Source organism: Oncorhynchus kisutch, linkage group LG12 (genome assembly GCF_002021735.2).
Source record: "Oncorhynchus kisutch isolate 150728-3 linkage group LG12, Okis_V2, whole genome shotgun sequence".
Classification (NCBI taxonomy): Eukaryota; Metazoa; Chordata; class Actinopteri; order Salmoniformes; family Salmonidae; genus Oncorhynchus; species Oncorhynchus kisutch.
In genome coordinates this window covers 30,045,849-30,061,728 of record NC_034185.2, presented here as the reverse complement: position 1 = coordinate 30,061,728, position 15,880 = coordinate 30,045,849, and the positions used below count along the sequence as shown (strand labels likewise).

General features: G+C 40.4%; 1 protein-coding gene across 4 annotated transcripts in view; it reads left to right on the top strand.

Moving 5' to 3' along the window:
* The first annotated feature begins 399 nt into the window (after window positions 1-399).
* The window catches only part of ppp4r4 (protein phosphatase 4, regulatory subunit 4), a 123,797-nt gene continuing 108,316 nt past the window's right edge, over window positions 400-15,880 (top strand). Inside the window, exons 1-2 of one of the 4 annotated variants that reach the window (XM_031837363.1) lie at window positions 400-1,831; window positions 3,780-3,853. In XM_031837363.1, coding sequence (XP_031693223.1) covers window positions 1,727-1,831; window positions 3,780-3,853 — 179 coding nt within the window. In that variant the 5' untranslated portion in view covers window positions 400-1,726. Of the gene's footprint in view, window positions 1,832-3,150; window positions 3,170-3,779; window positions 3,854-15,880 lie in introns of those variants that run through there. The other 3 variants (XM_031837360.1, XM_031837361.1, XM_031837364.1) reach the window with 3 other exon arrangements.

The window sequence follows — 15,880 nt, the reverse complement described above, 5'->3', positions numbered from 1 at the left end:
TGATGGCGAATGGGAATGATAAATCAGTGGCTGACAGCGATGCATCTCCTGCTGAACGACAGCGCTGCAGCGTGTGGGTCGCGGAGGGATCTTCAAGAAAACTGCAAAAAAAGAAGATCTGGTAAACCGCGAAGCACACGGTCATCTCCCACTTGCGCAGCTGCCAAATTTAGCAGAGACCGCTGCTAAACATAGAGCGCACTGAACAATGAGTGCAGTTGCACTTGGCCAAATCAATTCCAGTAATCAATTAGATAATTATACATTTACTCTGACACGTGGCGACCCACCATTAACAGGTATGCGAACCATTTTGGATCGTGACCCATTACTTTAAGAAAGGCTGATCTAGACCCAAAACGTAAGAACAGGTAACTGCATTTTCACATTGACGTACAGATGACGCTAAAGGCCGACCAGAGGCTTTGCTGAAATTGTATTATATCAGGGTTTTTTCAGCACAAAAAAGTATACAAGTGTGGCAATTTTCACGCTTCTATACCAAATCGAACTATTTTCAATATTTTATAGCTAGTACTGGACTCGAATTTGATGAGAGGTGCAATACGTTCTTTCAGCCAGGAACTGTAGCATGTCGTCGCCATGGAAACCTCTTTAGTCGCTGCAGTGCGTTTCGGTGGTGTAAACAGTATGTGCGTGTGCGTGGATTATGTTGAACATTACAGGGCCGAGAGAGAGATTTTCAAGGTGTCTGGCAAATGAACACGTAAACTATAACATTGTGTTGTTGTTAGCTTGGAGTAGAGCTATATTTTTCTGTTGTTGATAGTAATGTTTTTAGCACAGCGAAAAGGGCATAATCTACTACTCACTTCACTTCAGTTAAACTCCAACCTGGCTAGCTAGCTACAGTATTAACGTTGTCGCTAGCTAACGTTACGTTTGTAGGCTAACTTGAATCTTGATAGGTAGCAACTGTGGGTAGATGGATTTCAAAGCTTAGCTTTGGTAGTTATGTTGTTGTGAGATAGCTAGCTAACGTTAGCTATTTTGGCAAACTATTTTTCGGTTTACATGTAGAGTTTTGCTTTGGCTAAGTCTGTCTCAGCTGTTTATTAGTCAGAAGCAATGAATCACTTTCATCCATCGAAAAGGACTTCATCATTCTGTCACTTGGAACAGGTCGAAACTACTCTAATATAGGAAGTGAACTTGGAAACATTACTTCTGCTATGAAGTACTGTAGCTAGCTAGTTATTTCAAGATAATAAACGACGTCTCTAAGTGCACCAGGGAACATTAGCAAGCTCGTAGGTCGTGTTATTCTAAAAAGCTAGCTAGGTAGCCAAACCAAACCAGTTGACGATGAGAGCTTTTCGTGGGAATTGAGTGCATCACTGTTTGCGATAGTAGGTGACAAGGTGGGATATTAGGTGACATCTCACCTTGTCAGATTTAAGCATAACTACAGCATTTTTTTCATTATTTAAACATAGCTTTCTATCTATCAAATCAGAGAGGGAGATGATCATGCTTTTCGGATGTGCTTGGAACTAACGTTACTCAGCATCATCATCTATCACCACTGCTACCCATCAAGTTCCAAGGCAGTAACGTTAGCTAACATCAAATAAGCTTTCTCGTGGGTGGATCAGCTTTCCCCAAATCAAAGAATTCATCTTACACATTCACAGTTTGGAGCCATGACCATGACAAGGCTTTAACACTTGCGACAGCTGTTCCAAAAAGGAGACTAAAAACACAGATGTTCGTCAGCAAAATGACTTTGAACCAGTCCAGCCTGTTTGGTCAGGTAGACGATCTGCAAGACTTAACATTCATCGAAAGACCTATACGCAGGAGTCTAAAGGTATTTGACAAGAAAGTGCATAGCTAACGTTATGTTTGAAATATTGATATTCTACTATTTGTTCACTATATTCCGCGTGATGTTTTGTATGCCTTTTTCTCAGAAAATTGTCTTTAGAAATGTAATTGAAATCATTTCATACATCACTAAAAACAGGATTATAGGCTATGATTAGATATTCTGATATCGAAGCCTAGGTTTGTTAATGTTACGAATAGCCTATATGTATATTAAAATGTATATGTAGCTATGTTGACAATGCTTATTGTCACCTTCATCTGTCATTTGTATTTTCCTTTTCTTTTTAGTTATGGTTCTGCTTTATTACAGCAGAACATAGGCACCTGCCTACACTTAGCCATTATCATGACTTAGCCTATATCATAACTTTTAGTTCCTCGCACAAATAGTCAATGGAACATGCTATCGCACTGTAGCCTGGCGACACGGCAGCGACATTTATCATTTCAGCATCAGTGTAGGCTACCCCTGTGAAATCGCTACTTGCACGAACCAAAGTCGCGTTCAAAACAACTGGGAACTCGAAAATCGCCGACTGCCGACGTCAATGCGTTCAAGACAATTGGGAACTGGGGGGGAAAAAAGCTCTGACTGGGAAAATCGTTTTGAACGGTCATCCTACTTGGAATTTCAAGTCAGGAACTCTGGCTGCTTTCTAGGGGTTCGACTTTCCGACCTGAAGATCACTGACTTTATGATTTGACCTAGTTTTTTTCACAAGGTCCCAGTTGTCTTGAATGGTGCTTTCCGAATTGCCAGTTGCTTTGAATGCAGCAGAAATCACTACAAGAACCGACTATGTAATGGGGTTGCCCACACGTTTGCTTTCTTCTGTGACGCAGCTTCTGTCAGCTGTTTGCATCACTGGCTCTCTTTCTCCCCCTCACTTGCCCGCTCCTCCACTGCGGACAGTATCTGCAGAACAGTCGAGGATTTCCTCTCCATCAAAAATAGTCACCTCTATGCTGTAGTTCAGGGGTTGGCAAGAGGCTGCCCGCAAGCATTTTTATTTTATTTTAAATTCTCACTGCTGTAGTTTGTGGATCCTCTTGGTGCAAATGTGATATTAAAACATGGACAACCTTAGGGAATGCATAAAGGGTTAGAGTCCCATCTTTCTCCTCTTCCTCTCTTTAAATACTTGTTAGGCTGACCGTGGGGTAGTGAGGAAAGGGTTAGTCTACCTTAACTATCTTATTCTGTATGCATGGCTGCTGCTTCAGAGGTGGGTGTGTGTTTTCTGTGCTCCGCTTTCTTTTTTTCTGTGTCGAGGAGGATCCAGAGTGAGGCGGCTCAGATAATGAGAGAAGCTTCAACGTAAGAGACTACGCACACACACACCCACACTCCCCCTGGTCCCCCACGCACACTCTCCCACGCAAGCAAACAGGGACAGAGAGAAATAACTGCAGTCAGTCTGTCGTGCCTCACTGCAACCCCCTTACTTATGACTCGCTGAGTCAATTTAGAACCGTGATCAGAATCCTGTCCAGCCCTCACCACATCAAACCAGAATTCCCCCCCCCCACTCAAGTCTGGGTAAACAGGTCATTACTAGTGCAATAGGATGCCCAGTCACAGTGGTAGAGCCAGTGAAGCGACAGACGGAGACAGAATGTAGTTAACCTTCCCTCCCACACACACACACATTCACATAATGGAGTCCATTTGCACACAATGGTTGAATCAACATTGTTTCCACGTCACTTCAATGAAATGACATTGAACCAATGTGGAATAAAGGTTGAATTGACGTTCGTGCCTAATGGGTGAGCATCCTCATAAGTTACTTAGTTATCGATTTGAGCGGCAACACAGTGGTTTTGTAGATGGCGATGTGTCCTTTATAAAGTTGTCCAATGTCTGTTTTTATTTGGCTTGAACTGATTAATCTCTCATTAACGTCTGTCTACTGTTCTACTTTCAGACTGCTGAAGAGATAGAGAAGCTGACCGTGGACGAGGATTTGAATGACATTGAGCGGGCGGTCTACCTCCTCAGGTAAAGGGGAATGGAGGGCTATTGTAAGAGACCACAGTCATTTTTAATCACAGTCTCTAGACCCTTATGAAAATGTTTTGAAATGTTTGAATAGGTGTAGCCGAAGTAATGCGGTCAGAAGGCAAGGTCGAGCTATTATCTGATGTCTGCAATAAACATTAGCTCAGGGGTTTCGTTCAATTTAGCTTCCGACTAACCGACCCTCATTAACCGGTCAACAAATGGTTAAATGTTTACCAAGCAGTAAAATGACAATACCAACAGAAAATACTCTGCAGGTGTACAAAAAAAGGACATTTTTCATTAAGAGTTTCATCAAAACAAGCAACTACAGCAAGCCTATTGCCTTAGTCAAAAGGCTATAGCCTATATATGAACATGCAACTGCTGTAAACATTTTCCAAAATGCAATTTGCGTGAAATCACAGTTGTAAACAGTAGGGTTGGGGGGGGTATCCAGATTTTCATATCGTCATTACAGTCCTTGTCTCATCCCAGGATTTACAGTATTACTGGCTTAGTACACAAGGGGAGCCCATTGGTCGTCTATTACCAGAATGCTAACAAAATTAGCACAAGTAATAGTGAATTTCAATGGACAGGGCAAGAACAGATTATAAAAAAAAATGCAAGGAAATCAAAAGAACTCATTCAAAGGGCTTTGACTTTTCAAATGCTGCAGAAAGTTAACACATTAGGATGCCACTTCACTTTATTAATTCAGCCACTTACTTAGATAACTAGCAAGGTTAAATTAGAGGTCGTGTTAACGCAGAATTCTTCGATTTTGACGCAGGGAAAAAATATAAAACGCCTAAGAAATATCTTGTTGCTTTTTGTTAACGCAGATCTAAAATGCTTCTTATTGTAATTTCTGCTCAGCATCAGAAAAATGTTGTGCTTCAGTTGCACTTCTCCACTCAGATGAGAATTTACAAATGGGCATTCTATCAACACCACTCTGACTTTTCTCCTGTACTTTTCTTGGTGTAGCCAGTCTACTATTCTCTAAGTTAATGCAAAATTAACTTCAAGCGAAACATTAGGAAATGTAGCTGGCTACATTCTTTCTATGATAAATATTAGAAATATGATAGCCATGCATCGTCTTTGCAAAAAATACCTTGCTTTTTCATTGTAAGATTTCTAGCGTTGCACTTCTGTTGTCATCTGATGAAAATGAAGCTATTTTTTGCTGAATTTGTTGCATTAATGTGTAGTTGCATGTCCCTGGTCACTCTATTGAAGCAAAAAAACACTGTTCACTTTCAATATAAAATGCGACCCCTGTCAATACACAGCTGGACTCACCTTCTCCCACTTTCTCCTGTTGTGTTATTTACAAACAAACACTTGACTGGATCAACTGTTCTGGGGAACTATGGTAAGCTTCATAATGTGACAGGTGAAATGAAGAACACTTATCAGCTTTATCTCCTAACGTATTGCACAACTTGACTGCAGGTATTTACTGTAATAGTAGCCACAAATATGAACATTTATTGAAGAAATTCAAATAAATAGTTTCAATGGTATTGAAATACGATCCCGTGGCTATTGCCAAATACCACAGTATACGGTATATAGGGTACACCGCCCAAGCCTACTAAACAGCACACCTTAAGCATGCATTTCCATAAGTGACAGAGACTCTTAGAAAGAGGGGGATTCTAAAAGCAACAACTATGATGGGTTGCTAATATGACTAGGATTGTGCCTTTGGCTTCTGGACAATGAAAGAAAGTTAATATGAAAACCAATAGAACAGGAGAGAAATGCTGGTTAATGGCAAGAGGAAGTCTCTGTAAAATAATTGCCTCCACGTTTCTATGGTTGTATTTTGACTAGGCTACTTTGAAGCAAGGGAAGACATTCATCATTATTTGAAGTAAAGTAAAACGTTCAGGTTTCAAACAATTATACTGCCTCAGGCTCACATTGCGGAAGTGGTGGGTGACTCGCTGATAGCATGCCTACCGATGACTATATAGCCTATGCACTCAAATGTCGAATGGGAGTAGCACTTTAATTACGAGTTGAGATTGAGAAATACAAATACAAATACTATCTCTTTTTAATCGTGGCCATCAAAACAGTGTAACACGCGATTACATTTGGAATTGTTATTTCCGCTCAATGACTGGGCTTATAAAAGCACATTTCACTCTAGTACCAGCTTTTTGAGGAGCTGCTGTCTGACAAGTGATGGGCCATTCCACTCCTCAAACTAGGCTCTGTATGCTGTGCATATGTGATAAGATACATGACGACTAACAAAAATACATACATGCCAATTTACTTCCTCTAAATTATGCAAATGATTCTATAGACCGATAGCAGGACCGGTCAAATTTATTTTCGCCAACTAACCAATTAACGGTTAACATCCCTACCATGACCCCATTTTTATATCTCTCGCGACCCCATTTTCTAATCAGGTCTCAACACCTACAGTTGAATTCAGAAGTTTACATACACCTTAACCAAATACATTTAAACTCAGTTTTTCACAATTCCTGACATTTAATCAAAGGGAAAATTCCCTGAATTTAGCTCAGTTAGGATCACCACTTTATTTTAAGAATGTGAAATGTCAGAATAATAGTAGAGAGAATGATTTATTTAAGCTTTCATTTCTTTCATCACATTCCCAGTGGATCAGAAGTTTACATACACTCAATTAGTATTTGGTACCATTGCCTTTCAATTGTTTAACTTTGGTCAAACATTTCGGGTAGCCTTCCACAAGCTTCCCACAATAAGTTTGGTGAATTTTGGCCCATTCCTCCTGTTGAGCTGGTGTAACTGAGTCAGGTTTGTAGGCCTCCTTGCTCGCACACGCTTTTTCAGTTCTGCCCACAAATGTTCTATTGGTTTGAAGTCAGGGCTTTGTGATGGCCACTCCAACACCTTGACTTTGTTTTATTTTTGAGTCATTTTGCCACAACTTTGGAAGTATGCTTGGGGTCATTGTCCGTTTGGAAGACCCATTTGCGACCAAGCTTTAACTTCCTGACTGATGTCTTGAGATGTTGCTTCAATATAGCCACATAATTTTCTCTCCTCATGATGCCATCTATTTTGTGAAGTGCACCAGTCCCTCCTGCAGCGAAGCACCTCCACAACACGATGCTGCCGCACCCGTGCTTTGCGGTTGGAATGGTGTTCTTCGGCTTGCAAGCCTCCTCCTTTTCCTCCATACATAACGATGGTCATTATGGCCAAACAGTTCTATTTTTGTTTCATCAGACCAGAGGACATTTCTCCAAAAAGTGCGATCTTCGTCCCCATGTGCAGTTGCAATCTGTAGTCTGGCTTTTTTTATGGTGGTTTTGGAGCAGTGGCTTCTTCCTTGCTGACCGGCCTTTCAGGTTATGTTGATATAGGACTCGCTTTACTGTGGATATAGATACTTTTGTACCTGTTTCCTCCAGCATCTTCACAAGGTCCTTTGCTGTTGTTCTGGGATTGATTTGCACTTTTCGCACCAAAGTACGTTCATCTCTAGGAGACAGAACACGTCTCCTTCCTGAGCAGTATGTCGGATGCGTGGTCCCATGGTGTTTATACTTGCGTACTATTGTTTGTACAGATGAACGTGGTACCTTCAGGCGTTTGGAAATTGCTCCCAAAGATGATGTGGAGGTCTTCACATTTTTTTCTGTTCTGAGGTCTTGGCTGATTTATTTTGATTTTCCCATGATGTCAAGCAAAGAGGCACTGAGTTTGAAGGTAGGCCTTGAAATACATCCACAGGTACACCTTCAATTGACTCAAATGATGTCAATTAGCCCATCAGTAGCCATGACATAATTTTCTGGAATCTTCAAAGCTGTTTAAAGGCACAGTCAATTTAGTGTATGTAAACTTCTGACCCACTGGAATTGTGACAGTGAATTATAAGTGAAATAATCTGTCTGTAAACAATTGTTGGAAAAATTACTTGTGTCATGCCCAAAGTAGATGTCCTAAACGACTTGCCAAAACTATAGTTTGTTAACAAGAAATTTGTGTAGTGGTTGAAAAACAAGTTTTAATGACTCCAACCTAAGAGTATGTAAACTTCCGACTTCAACTGTAAGGGAAACGCTGCTGTAGCTAATGAACATAGGAAAATCCCTGTCTGGACATCTAGGCTTCAAGTTGCCAAATGAAAATGCAAGTTAGCTGCCAAATGAGTCGCATGGAGAAGTCTTATTTGTTTGGAAAATATGGGAGTTTACAAACCATTGTCTGTCATTACATATTGATTGTGTGTCGAGGGGTCCATCTCTGCCACTGCAGACCCAACATTCGAATCTGCATTCTCCTAACATAACAACACACTTGAGTCAACTGTGGAAAGTTCTGGAGCAAGAAGCTAGCTTGTCGCTTCTTGAGTTCTCAGGGAATGTGTGGAGATCACTGTGCGATGCTAAGTTAGCCGTCTGCTAGGCCTGCATGTGTCCCCTTCTAATGACCTTGATTTATTTGGAGCTCTGAGTAAGACTTTGGATTTATAGGGGATCAAGCAGCATAGCTGTGAGAAATCCTATTGTGTTTGTTGGCGTTGGTTATTATTATTGTTCTTCCGTAAGGGGAAATTCAATGGTAAGGTCAATCTGAGCATGAAAAAACTAAATAGCTAATTTCCTAATTAAACTACTTTCATATTTAATTGAATGTGTTTATTTTGAAGTACAGACTATAGTTGGCCTTTTATATTTTCCAAATGTTGTATTATTGTTAATACAAGGTAGGATACAAAGTCTCAAAGTAAGGTTTTTCAGTCAACCATATTTAATAGCTTTTGGCAAAGGCTCACAGAACTTGTTTTGGTACTTAACCTGTCCTCCTGTGTTTCTGATGAAGTCAGAAGGTTAATGAAACAATATCAAACACATTTTAGTCCCTTGAGTGCTAGTATAGAATTTTACAATCTAGTAAAGATAGAACACTCATTTGGACAGGCGGTGTCACATCCTTAACATTTTTGAAAAAGGTTATTGTAGAAGCATTTAGAGTATGAATGTATTCCAATTTTCTATGCAAAGATAACTTTCATCAAGGGCTGAGGGGATGTGTAATTGGTTGCCTTTCTATCTTTGTCAGTACTCCTAAGTGTAATGGATGTGACTGTTACATACGCTTCATAAAATGATTATGGACTCACTAGTCAGCATCACTGCATAACGCGATCATAATAACATGTTCATGCACTTCCTACTGTTTCCAAAGTGTGTTTATGTTAGTAAGCTAGCTGGCTATTTTAATCTATCTGTGTGAGTGATCTGTTACAGGTGTACGCACGTTCTCTTATGAACTGCAATGATGCGTTGTTCTGCTAACCGGAGCATTACATGTGATCACATCACATGGCATAATAAAGGTCTTAAATTCATAAACATAATTAAGGTCTTAAAAACTTTCACCGGTCATGCTGAGTTTGTTTACATCCTGAGTAAGCACGGGTACCCCCCAGTGACAATATTGTTCAGTGTCTATGTGGCACTTGAGAAATGCAGCTGTCAAGCCTGAGGTGATTTAAGAAATTGACGAAAGAAATTGACGAAAGTGCGAACCCTGTGCCATCGGTAGGTTATAAAACTTTTTTTTACCCTTTCACATAATTACAATGAAAAATAGTTTAACCCTTCATAGGAAAGACATTAACATAATGAAGTATGTCAAGATATAGTAGAGATGAATGAGGAATAAGTGCAGCTAGCTCAAATATGGAAATTAAAGTATAAAAAATAAATAAAATATCAATTTGATGTATTTAATACCATTCCACTTATTCCGTTCCTGTGGAGTATATACTGTACAGTGCATTCGGAAAGTATTCAGACCCCTTCCCTCTTTCCACATTTTGTTACGTTCCAGCCTTATTCTAAAATAGATTAAAACAAGAATACATCCTCATCAATCTACACACAATACTCCAATGGCAAAGCAAAACAGGTTTTTAGAAATGTTTGCAAATGTATAATAAAAAAAACAACAGATGCCTTATTTACATAAGTTTTCAAAACCTTTTGTCATGAGACTCGATATTGAGCTCAGGTGCATCCTGTTTCTATTGATCATCCTTGACATGTTGATTGGAGTCCACCAGTGGTAAATTCAATTGTTTGGACATGATTTGGAAAGGCACATGCTTGTATATATTTGTGACTTGTTTCAGGACACTAGGTGTATGTCGCATGTTTTTTGGCAGAAATGCCTTCTGGAACATTCCACTAACGGTCCCCAAACGTAGCTGCTGCTCACTCCGTCTGCTCGAAAATTGATAAATGTTTAAAAGTAAGGCCCACATCCATAGAGACACATAACAGCTTTACTGGTAGTACTGCTACTACCAGAGGTACTACACATGCACCTGTTGATGACACGGGTTGTTCTGCTTCCTCGAGCTCATCCACTGCTAGCATCAGTAATTCTACATTTGTTGTTATCCTAGCCTACATGGACACTGACAGTTGTGAATCTGATGCAGCCGAGGAGCTACTGCCCCCTTATCCGGGAAAGCACCGAACTACATTGATTTGGGGTTCACTTATATTGGGAGTAGTGCCTTTCCTCAGCCACAGTGCATATGTCCATATGTGCAAAAGTACTATCTCACAACTCAATGAAACCTTCCCTCTTGCGCAGACATTTAAAAAACATGAAACATGACCATTTAGAAAAATAAGCCACTGGAGTTTTTTGAGTGAGAATAAAGACAGTTTTTGAGTAGTAAGACATGTATAAAAGCAACAGATACCATTCATGAGAAGGGTCTAGAAGCGTCTTATATGGTGAGCTCCCGAGTGGCGAGGACAGGCAAGCCCCATACTATTGTGGAGGACTTAATTCTTCCTGCGCCGCGGATATGGCTGGGACAATGCTGGGGGAAAAGGCAAAAAAAAAAACTGTACAGACAATGCCTTCATCAAACAAGACTGTTTCACGACTCATCAGTGACATAGCAGGAGATGTTTTGAAGCAATTACTCCTTTGCATACAAGCCAGTGAATTATATGCGTTACAGCTGGATGAGTCAACAGACTCATCCAGGCCTGGCACAGCACCTGGTATATGTCCGTTATGTTTATGGGGGGTCCGTTAAGGAAAACATCCTCTTCTGCAAAACACTGGAAACCAGGACAACATAAGGATATTTGTAAAGTACCGGACAGCTTGTGACATCAAATGGACTTTGGTGGTCAAGATGTGTTGGTATCTGCACTGATGGTGCAAAGCCATGACAGGGAGACATACTGGAGTGGTAACGTGCGTGCAAGCAGTTTCTCCCGATGTCACTTTGGTACACTGCAGCATCCACCGAGAGGCTCTTGCTGCCAAGGGAATGCCTGACAGCTTGAAAGACGTTTTGGACACAATAGTGAATATGGTTAAATTTGTTAAGGCAAGGCCCATGAACTCTTGTGTATTTTCTGCACTATCTAATGATCTGGGCAGCGACCATGTAACGCTTTTATAACATACAGAAGTGCGCTGGTTATCAAGGGGCAAAGTATTGACACATTTTTTGAATTGAGAGACTAGCTTAAAGTTTTCTTTACTGACCATCATTTTCAATTGTCTGACCGCTTGCATGATGACGATTTTCTCACACGACTGCCTATCTGGGTGATGTTTTTCCTCGCCTGAATGATCTGAATCTAGGATTACAGGGACTCTCCGCAACTATATTCAATGTGCGGGACAAAATTGAGGCTATGATTAAGAAGTTGGAGCTTTTTCTGGCTGCAATAACAAAGACAACACACAGGTCTTTCCATCAATATATGATTTTTTTTGTGTGCAAATGAACTCAAGCTTACGGACAATGTCAAATGTGATATAGCGAAGCACCTGAGTGAGCTGGGTGCACAATTACTCAGGTACTTTCCTGAAACGGATGACACAAAAAACAGGATTTGTGATCCCTTTCATGCCCTGCCTCCAGTCCACTTACCGATATCTGAACAAGAGAGCCTCATCGAAATTGCAACAAGTGGTTCTGTGAAAATTGAATTAAATCAGATTTCTGGATAGTGCTGCTCTCAGAGTTTCTTTCCTTGGCAAATCATGCTGTTAAGACACTGATACCCTTCTCAACCACGTACACTACTGTTCAAAAGTTTGGGGTCACTTAGAAATGTCCTTGTTTTTTGTCCATATTTTATCCATTAAAATAACACCAAATTGATGAGAAATACAGTGGAGACATTGTTAATGTGTTAAATGACTATTGTAGCTGGAAATGGCTGAATTTTTATGGGATATCTACATAGGCCTACAGAGACCCATTATCAGCAACCATCACTCCTGTGTTCCAATGGCATGTTGTGTTAGCTAATCCAAGTTTAGCATTTAAAAGGCTAATTGATCATTAGGAAACCCTTTTGCAATTATGTTAACACAGCTGAAAACATTTGTTCTGATTTAAAGAAGCAATAAAACTGGCCTTCTTTAGACTAGTTGAGTATCTGGAGCATCAGCATTTGTGGGGTAGTTTACAGGCTCATAATGGCCAGAAACAAAGACCTTTTCTTCTGAAACTTGTCAGTCTATGCTTGTTCTGAGAAATGAAGGCTATTCCATGTGAGAAATTGCCAAGAAACTGAATAGCTCCTACAACACTGTGTACTACTCCCTTCACAGAACAGCGCAAACTGGCCCTAACCAGAATAGAAAGAGGAGTGGGAGGCTCCGGTGCACAACTGAGCAAGAGGACATTAGAGTATCTAGTTTGAGAAACAGATTCCTCACAAGTCCTCAACTGGCAGCTTCATTAAATAGTACCCGCAAAGCACCTGTTTGAACTTGTTATCAGTATAAAAGACACCTGTCCACAACCTCAAACAGTCACACTCCAAATTCCACTATGGCCAAGACCAAAGAGCTGTCAAAGGACACCAGAAACAAAATTGTAGACCTGCACCAGGCTGGGAAGACTGAATCTGCAATCAGTAAGCAGCTTGGTTTGAAGAAATCAACTGTGGGAGCAATTATTAGGAAATGGAAGACATACAAGACCACTGATAATCTCCCTCGATCTGGGGCTCCACGCAAGATCTCACTCCGTGGGGTCAAAATGATCACAAGAACGGTGAGCAAAAATCCCAGAACCACACGGGGGGACCTAGTGAATGACCTGCAGAGAGCTGGGACCAAAGTAACAAAGCCTACCATTAGTAACACACTACGCCACCGGGGACTCAAATCCTGCAGTGCTAGATGCATCCCCCTGCTTAAGCTAGTACATGTCCAGGCCCGTCTGAAGTTTGCTAGAGAGCATTTGGATGATCCAGAAGAAGATTGGGAGAATGTCATATGGTCAGATGAAACCAAAATATAACTTTTTGGTAAAAAGAATGCTGAGTTGCATCCAAAGAACACCATACTTACTGGGGGTGGAAACATCATGCTTTGGGGCTGTTTTTCTGCAAAAGGACCAGGACGACTGATCCGTGTAAAGGAAAGAATGAATGGGGCCATGTATCGTGAGATTTTGACTGAAAACCTCCTTCCATCAGCAAGGGCATTGAAGATGAAACGTGGCTGGGTCTTTCAGCATGACAATGATCGCAAACACACCGCCCGGGCAACGAAGGAGTGGCTTCGTAAGAAGCATTTCAAGGTCCTGGAGTGGCCTAGCCAGTCTCCAGATCTCAACCCCATAGAAAATCTTTGGAGGGAGTTGAAAGTCCGTGTTGCCCAGCAACAGCCCCAAAACATCACTGCTCTAGAGGGGATCCGCATGGAGGAATGGGCCAAAATACCAGCAACAGTGTGTGAAGAAAACCTTGTGAAGACTTACAGAAAACATTTGACCTCTGTCATTGCCAACAAAGGGTATTGAGAAACTTTTGTTATTGACCAAATACTTATTTTCCACCATAATTTGCAAATAAATTCATTACAAATCCTACAATGTGATTTTCTGGATTTTTGTTCTTCTCATTTTGTCTGTCATAGTTGAAGTGTACCTATGATGAAAATTACAGGCCTCTCATCTTTTTAAGTGGGAGAACTTGCACAATTGGTGGCTGACTAAATACTTTTTTGCCCCACTGTATATACTTTGGATGTTGCTTACTTTGATCTTCTCCCTGTTTACAAATATCTTGGCATCTAGATATGAGTTAGTTAAGAAGCTGAGAAAAAAATGCTACTTCTATATCAGTAGGTCACACCTCTCACTAAATAGTAGAAAGTAGATTGTTTAGTCGACGTTCCTACCGTTCTTAAACTATGGCGACATCGTCAATATGAATACAGCTGCCACTTCATTAAAGCTGTTGGATGCAGTTTATCATAGCGCACTGTGCTTTATTACGGATGACAGGTTTACTATACGTCACTGCATTCTCTAACCGTAAGTTGGTTAACCCTCTTTGATGTCACGTAGGTCGATACATTACTCTCTTTTAATTTAGAAAGCTATTTAACAAAAACTTGCTGTGCCTAACATCCCCTTTAGACGTGCAAGCTACCATACCTGGTCGCCAGGGATGGCTAACTCTAGGAATTCCTTCGGGCTCTGCAGAGTTAGGTAAAACAGCCTTTAGTTTTTTTGCATCTTATTTGTGGAATGATCTCAAATTCTGTATAAATGTCCCTTCACTAAGCTCCGCCCCCCATGATTAGTGTTGCAACCTCGTTCAACGTTTTCCCGGGAAGCCCCATTCCCCATTCAACTACTGGCTAAAACCCTCACAATGATCTCAAACTGTTTCTAATAGACAATTCAATTTAACACAGACTAACCTTTGCAAATCAGGAAACTCTTTGGGTATGTTGTGGACTGTCATTACAATTGCTTCATGGGAACCTGGTAAAATTGTTTTTATTGTAACTAATCATTGAATGACTCTGAATTCACTGTCAATATGCAGTCAAGGGTTAGGGTTAGCTATAACCACTAACCAGCTGAGCTAGCAAACAATGTAACAAAAATATAATTTCAGTTTAGAACAAATACTCTATCAATACGCTCTGCATTTCAGGAATCACATTAGTACTCCTCGTTCACTGTTAAATGATTTAGCTCTCATGCCAGAAATGGTTGGAGATCCCTGTATTAGTGCCTCTAGGACAATTCAGACTGCTGATTCAATACCGTTTTACAAAATAATGTGTTTTTTTCTTCATCTTTTTTTGTTGTAATTCTGTTGCATTTTGTATAGTTTGTATTTATTGTGTGTATCTTTGTTACAGGGCTAATTTGTAAAATAAACCTTAGTCTCAACATGACTCCCTGTCAAAATAAAGGTTAAATAAATAAAATACCCATTAGATTGTAAGGCGTAGCAGTATGTATCCTTGCATGATGTTAAAGGGCCATGGGCCACACCTCCTTATACAATGGCATGCCAATTGGCTACATGGTGGCGCTATAACATATGATTAAGCTTGGAAAGCTCATGCCCCTTTCCCCTTGAAACGTAGAGTCAAGGAATTCAGTAAATACTGTAGGTCCCTCTCCTCACAAGGAACAAAATTGCCTCAAAGACCCATAAGGGCTGCCATAATGGACACACAACACATAAAATGCTACTCCTCTGGCTCCAAATGACAAATCTACACAACTTGATATATAACATCTATGGACCAAGGTCTCTACTAAAAATTGTACAGGCTAGTATGTAAAACAACATGGCCCCTATTGACAAACGAACATTCACATGGGCCTGGTTTGACAAGTAAAATCAGACACGGTTATTCGTATTGTAGCCTTGGCTTTCAGGCCTCACTCACATTGTTAACGAGAACCTGGGTCATATTGGAAAAGTAAGTATGAGTGGAGTGCTGATTGCCAGCAGCCGCTGGCTGATTGGCTGTGAGTAGACATTGTTTAAAAAAAACACCCCTCCCCTTCCTCTTCAAAAGCGCAAAATATCAAAAGTAAGCTAATTTACAATGCTAGCATTGCTAGTATAATATATACAGTGCATTCGGAAAGTATTCAGACCCCTTTTTCCACATTTTGTTACTTTTACAGCCTTATTCTAAAATAGATTAAATAAATGTTTTTCCTCATCAATCTACACA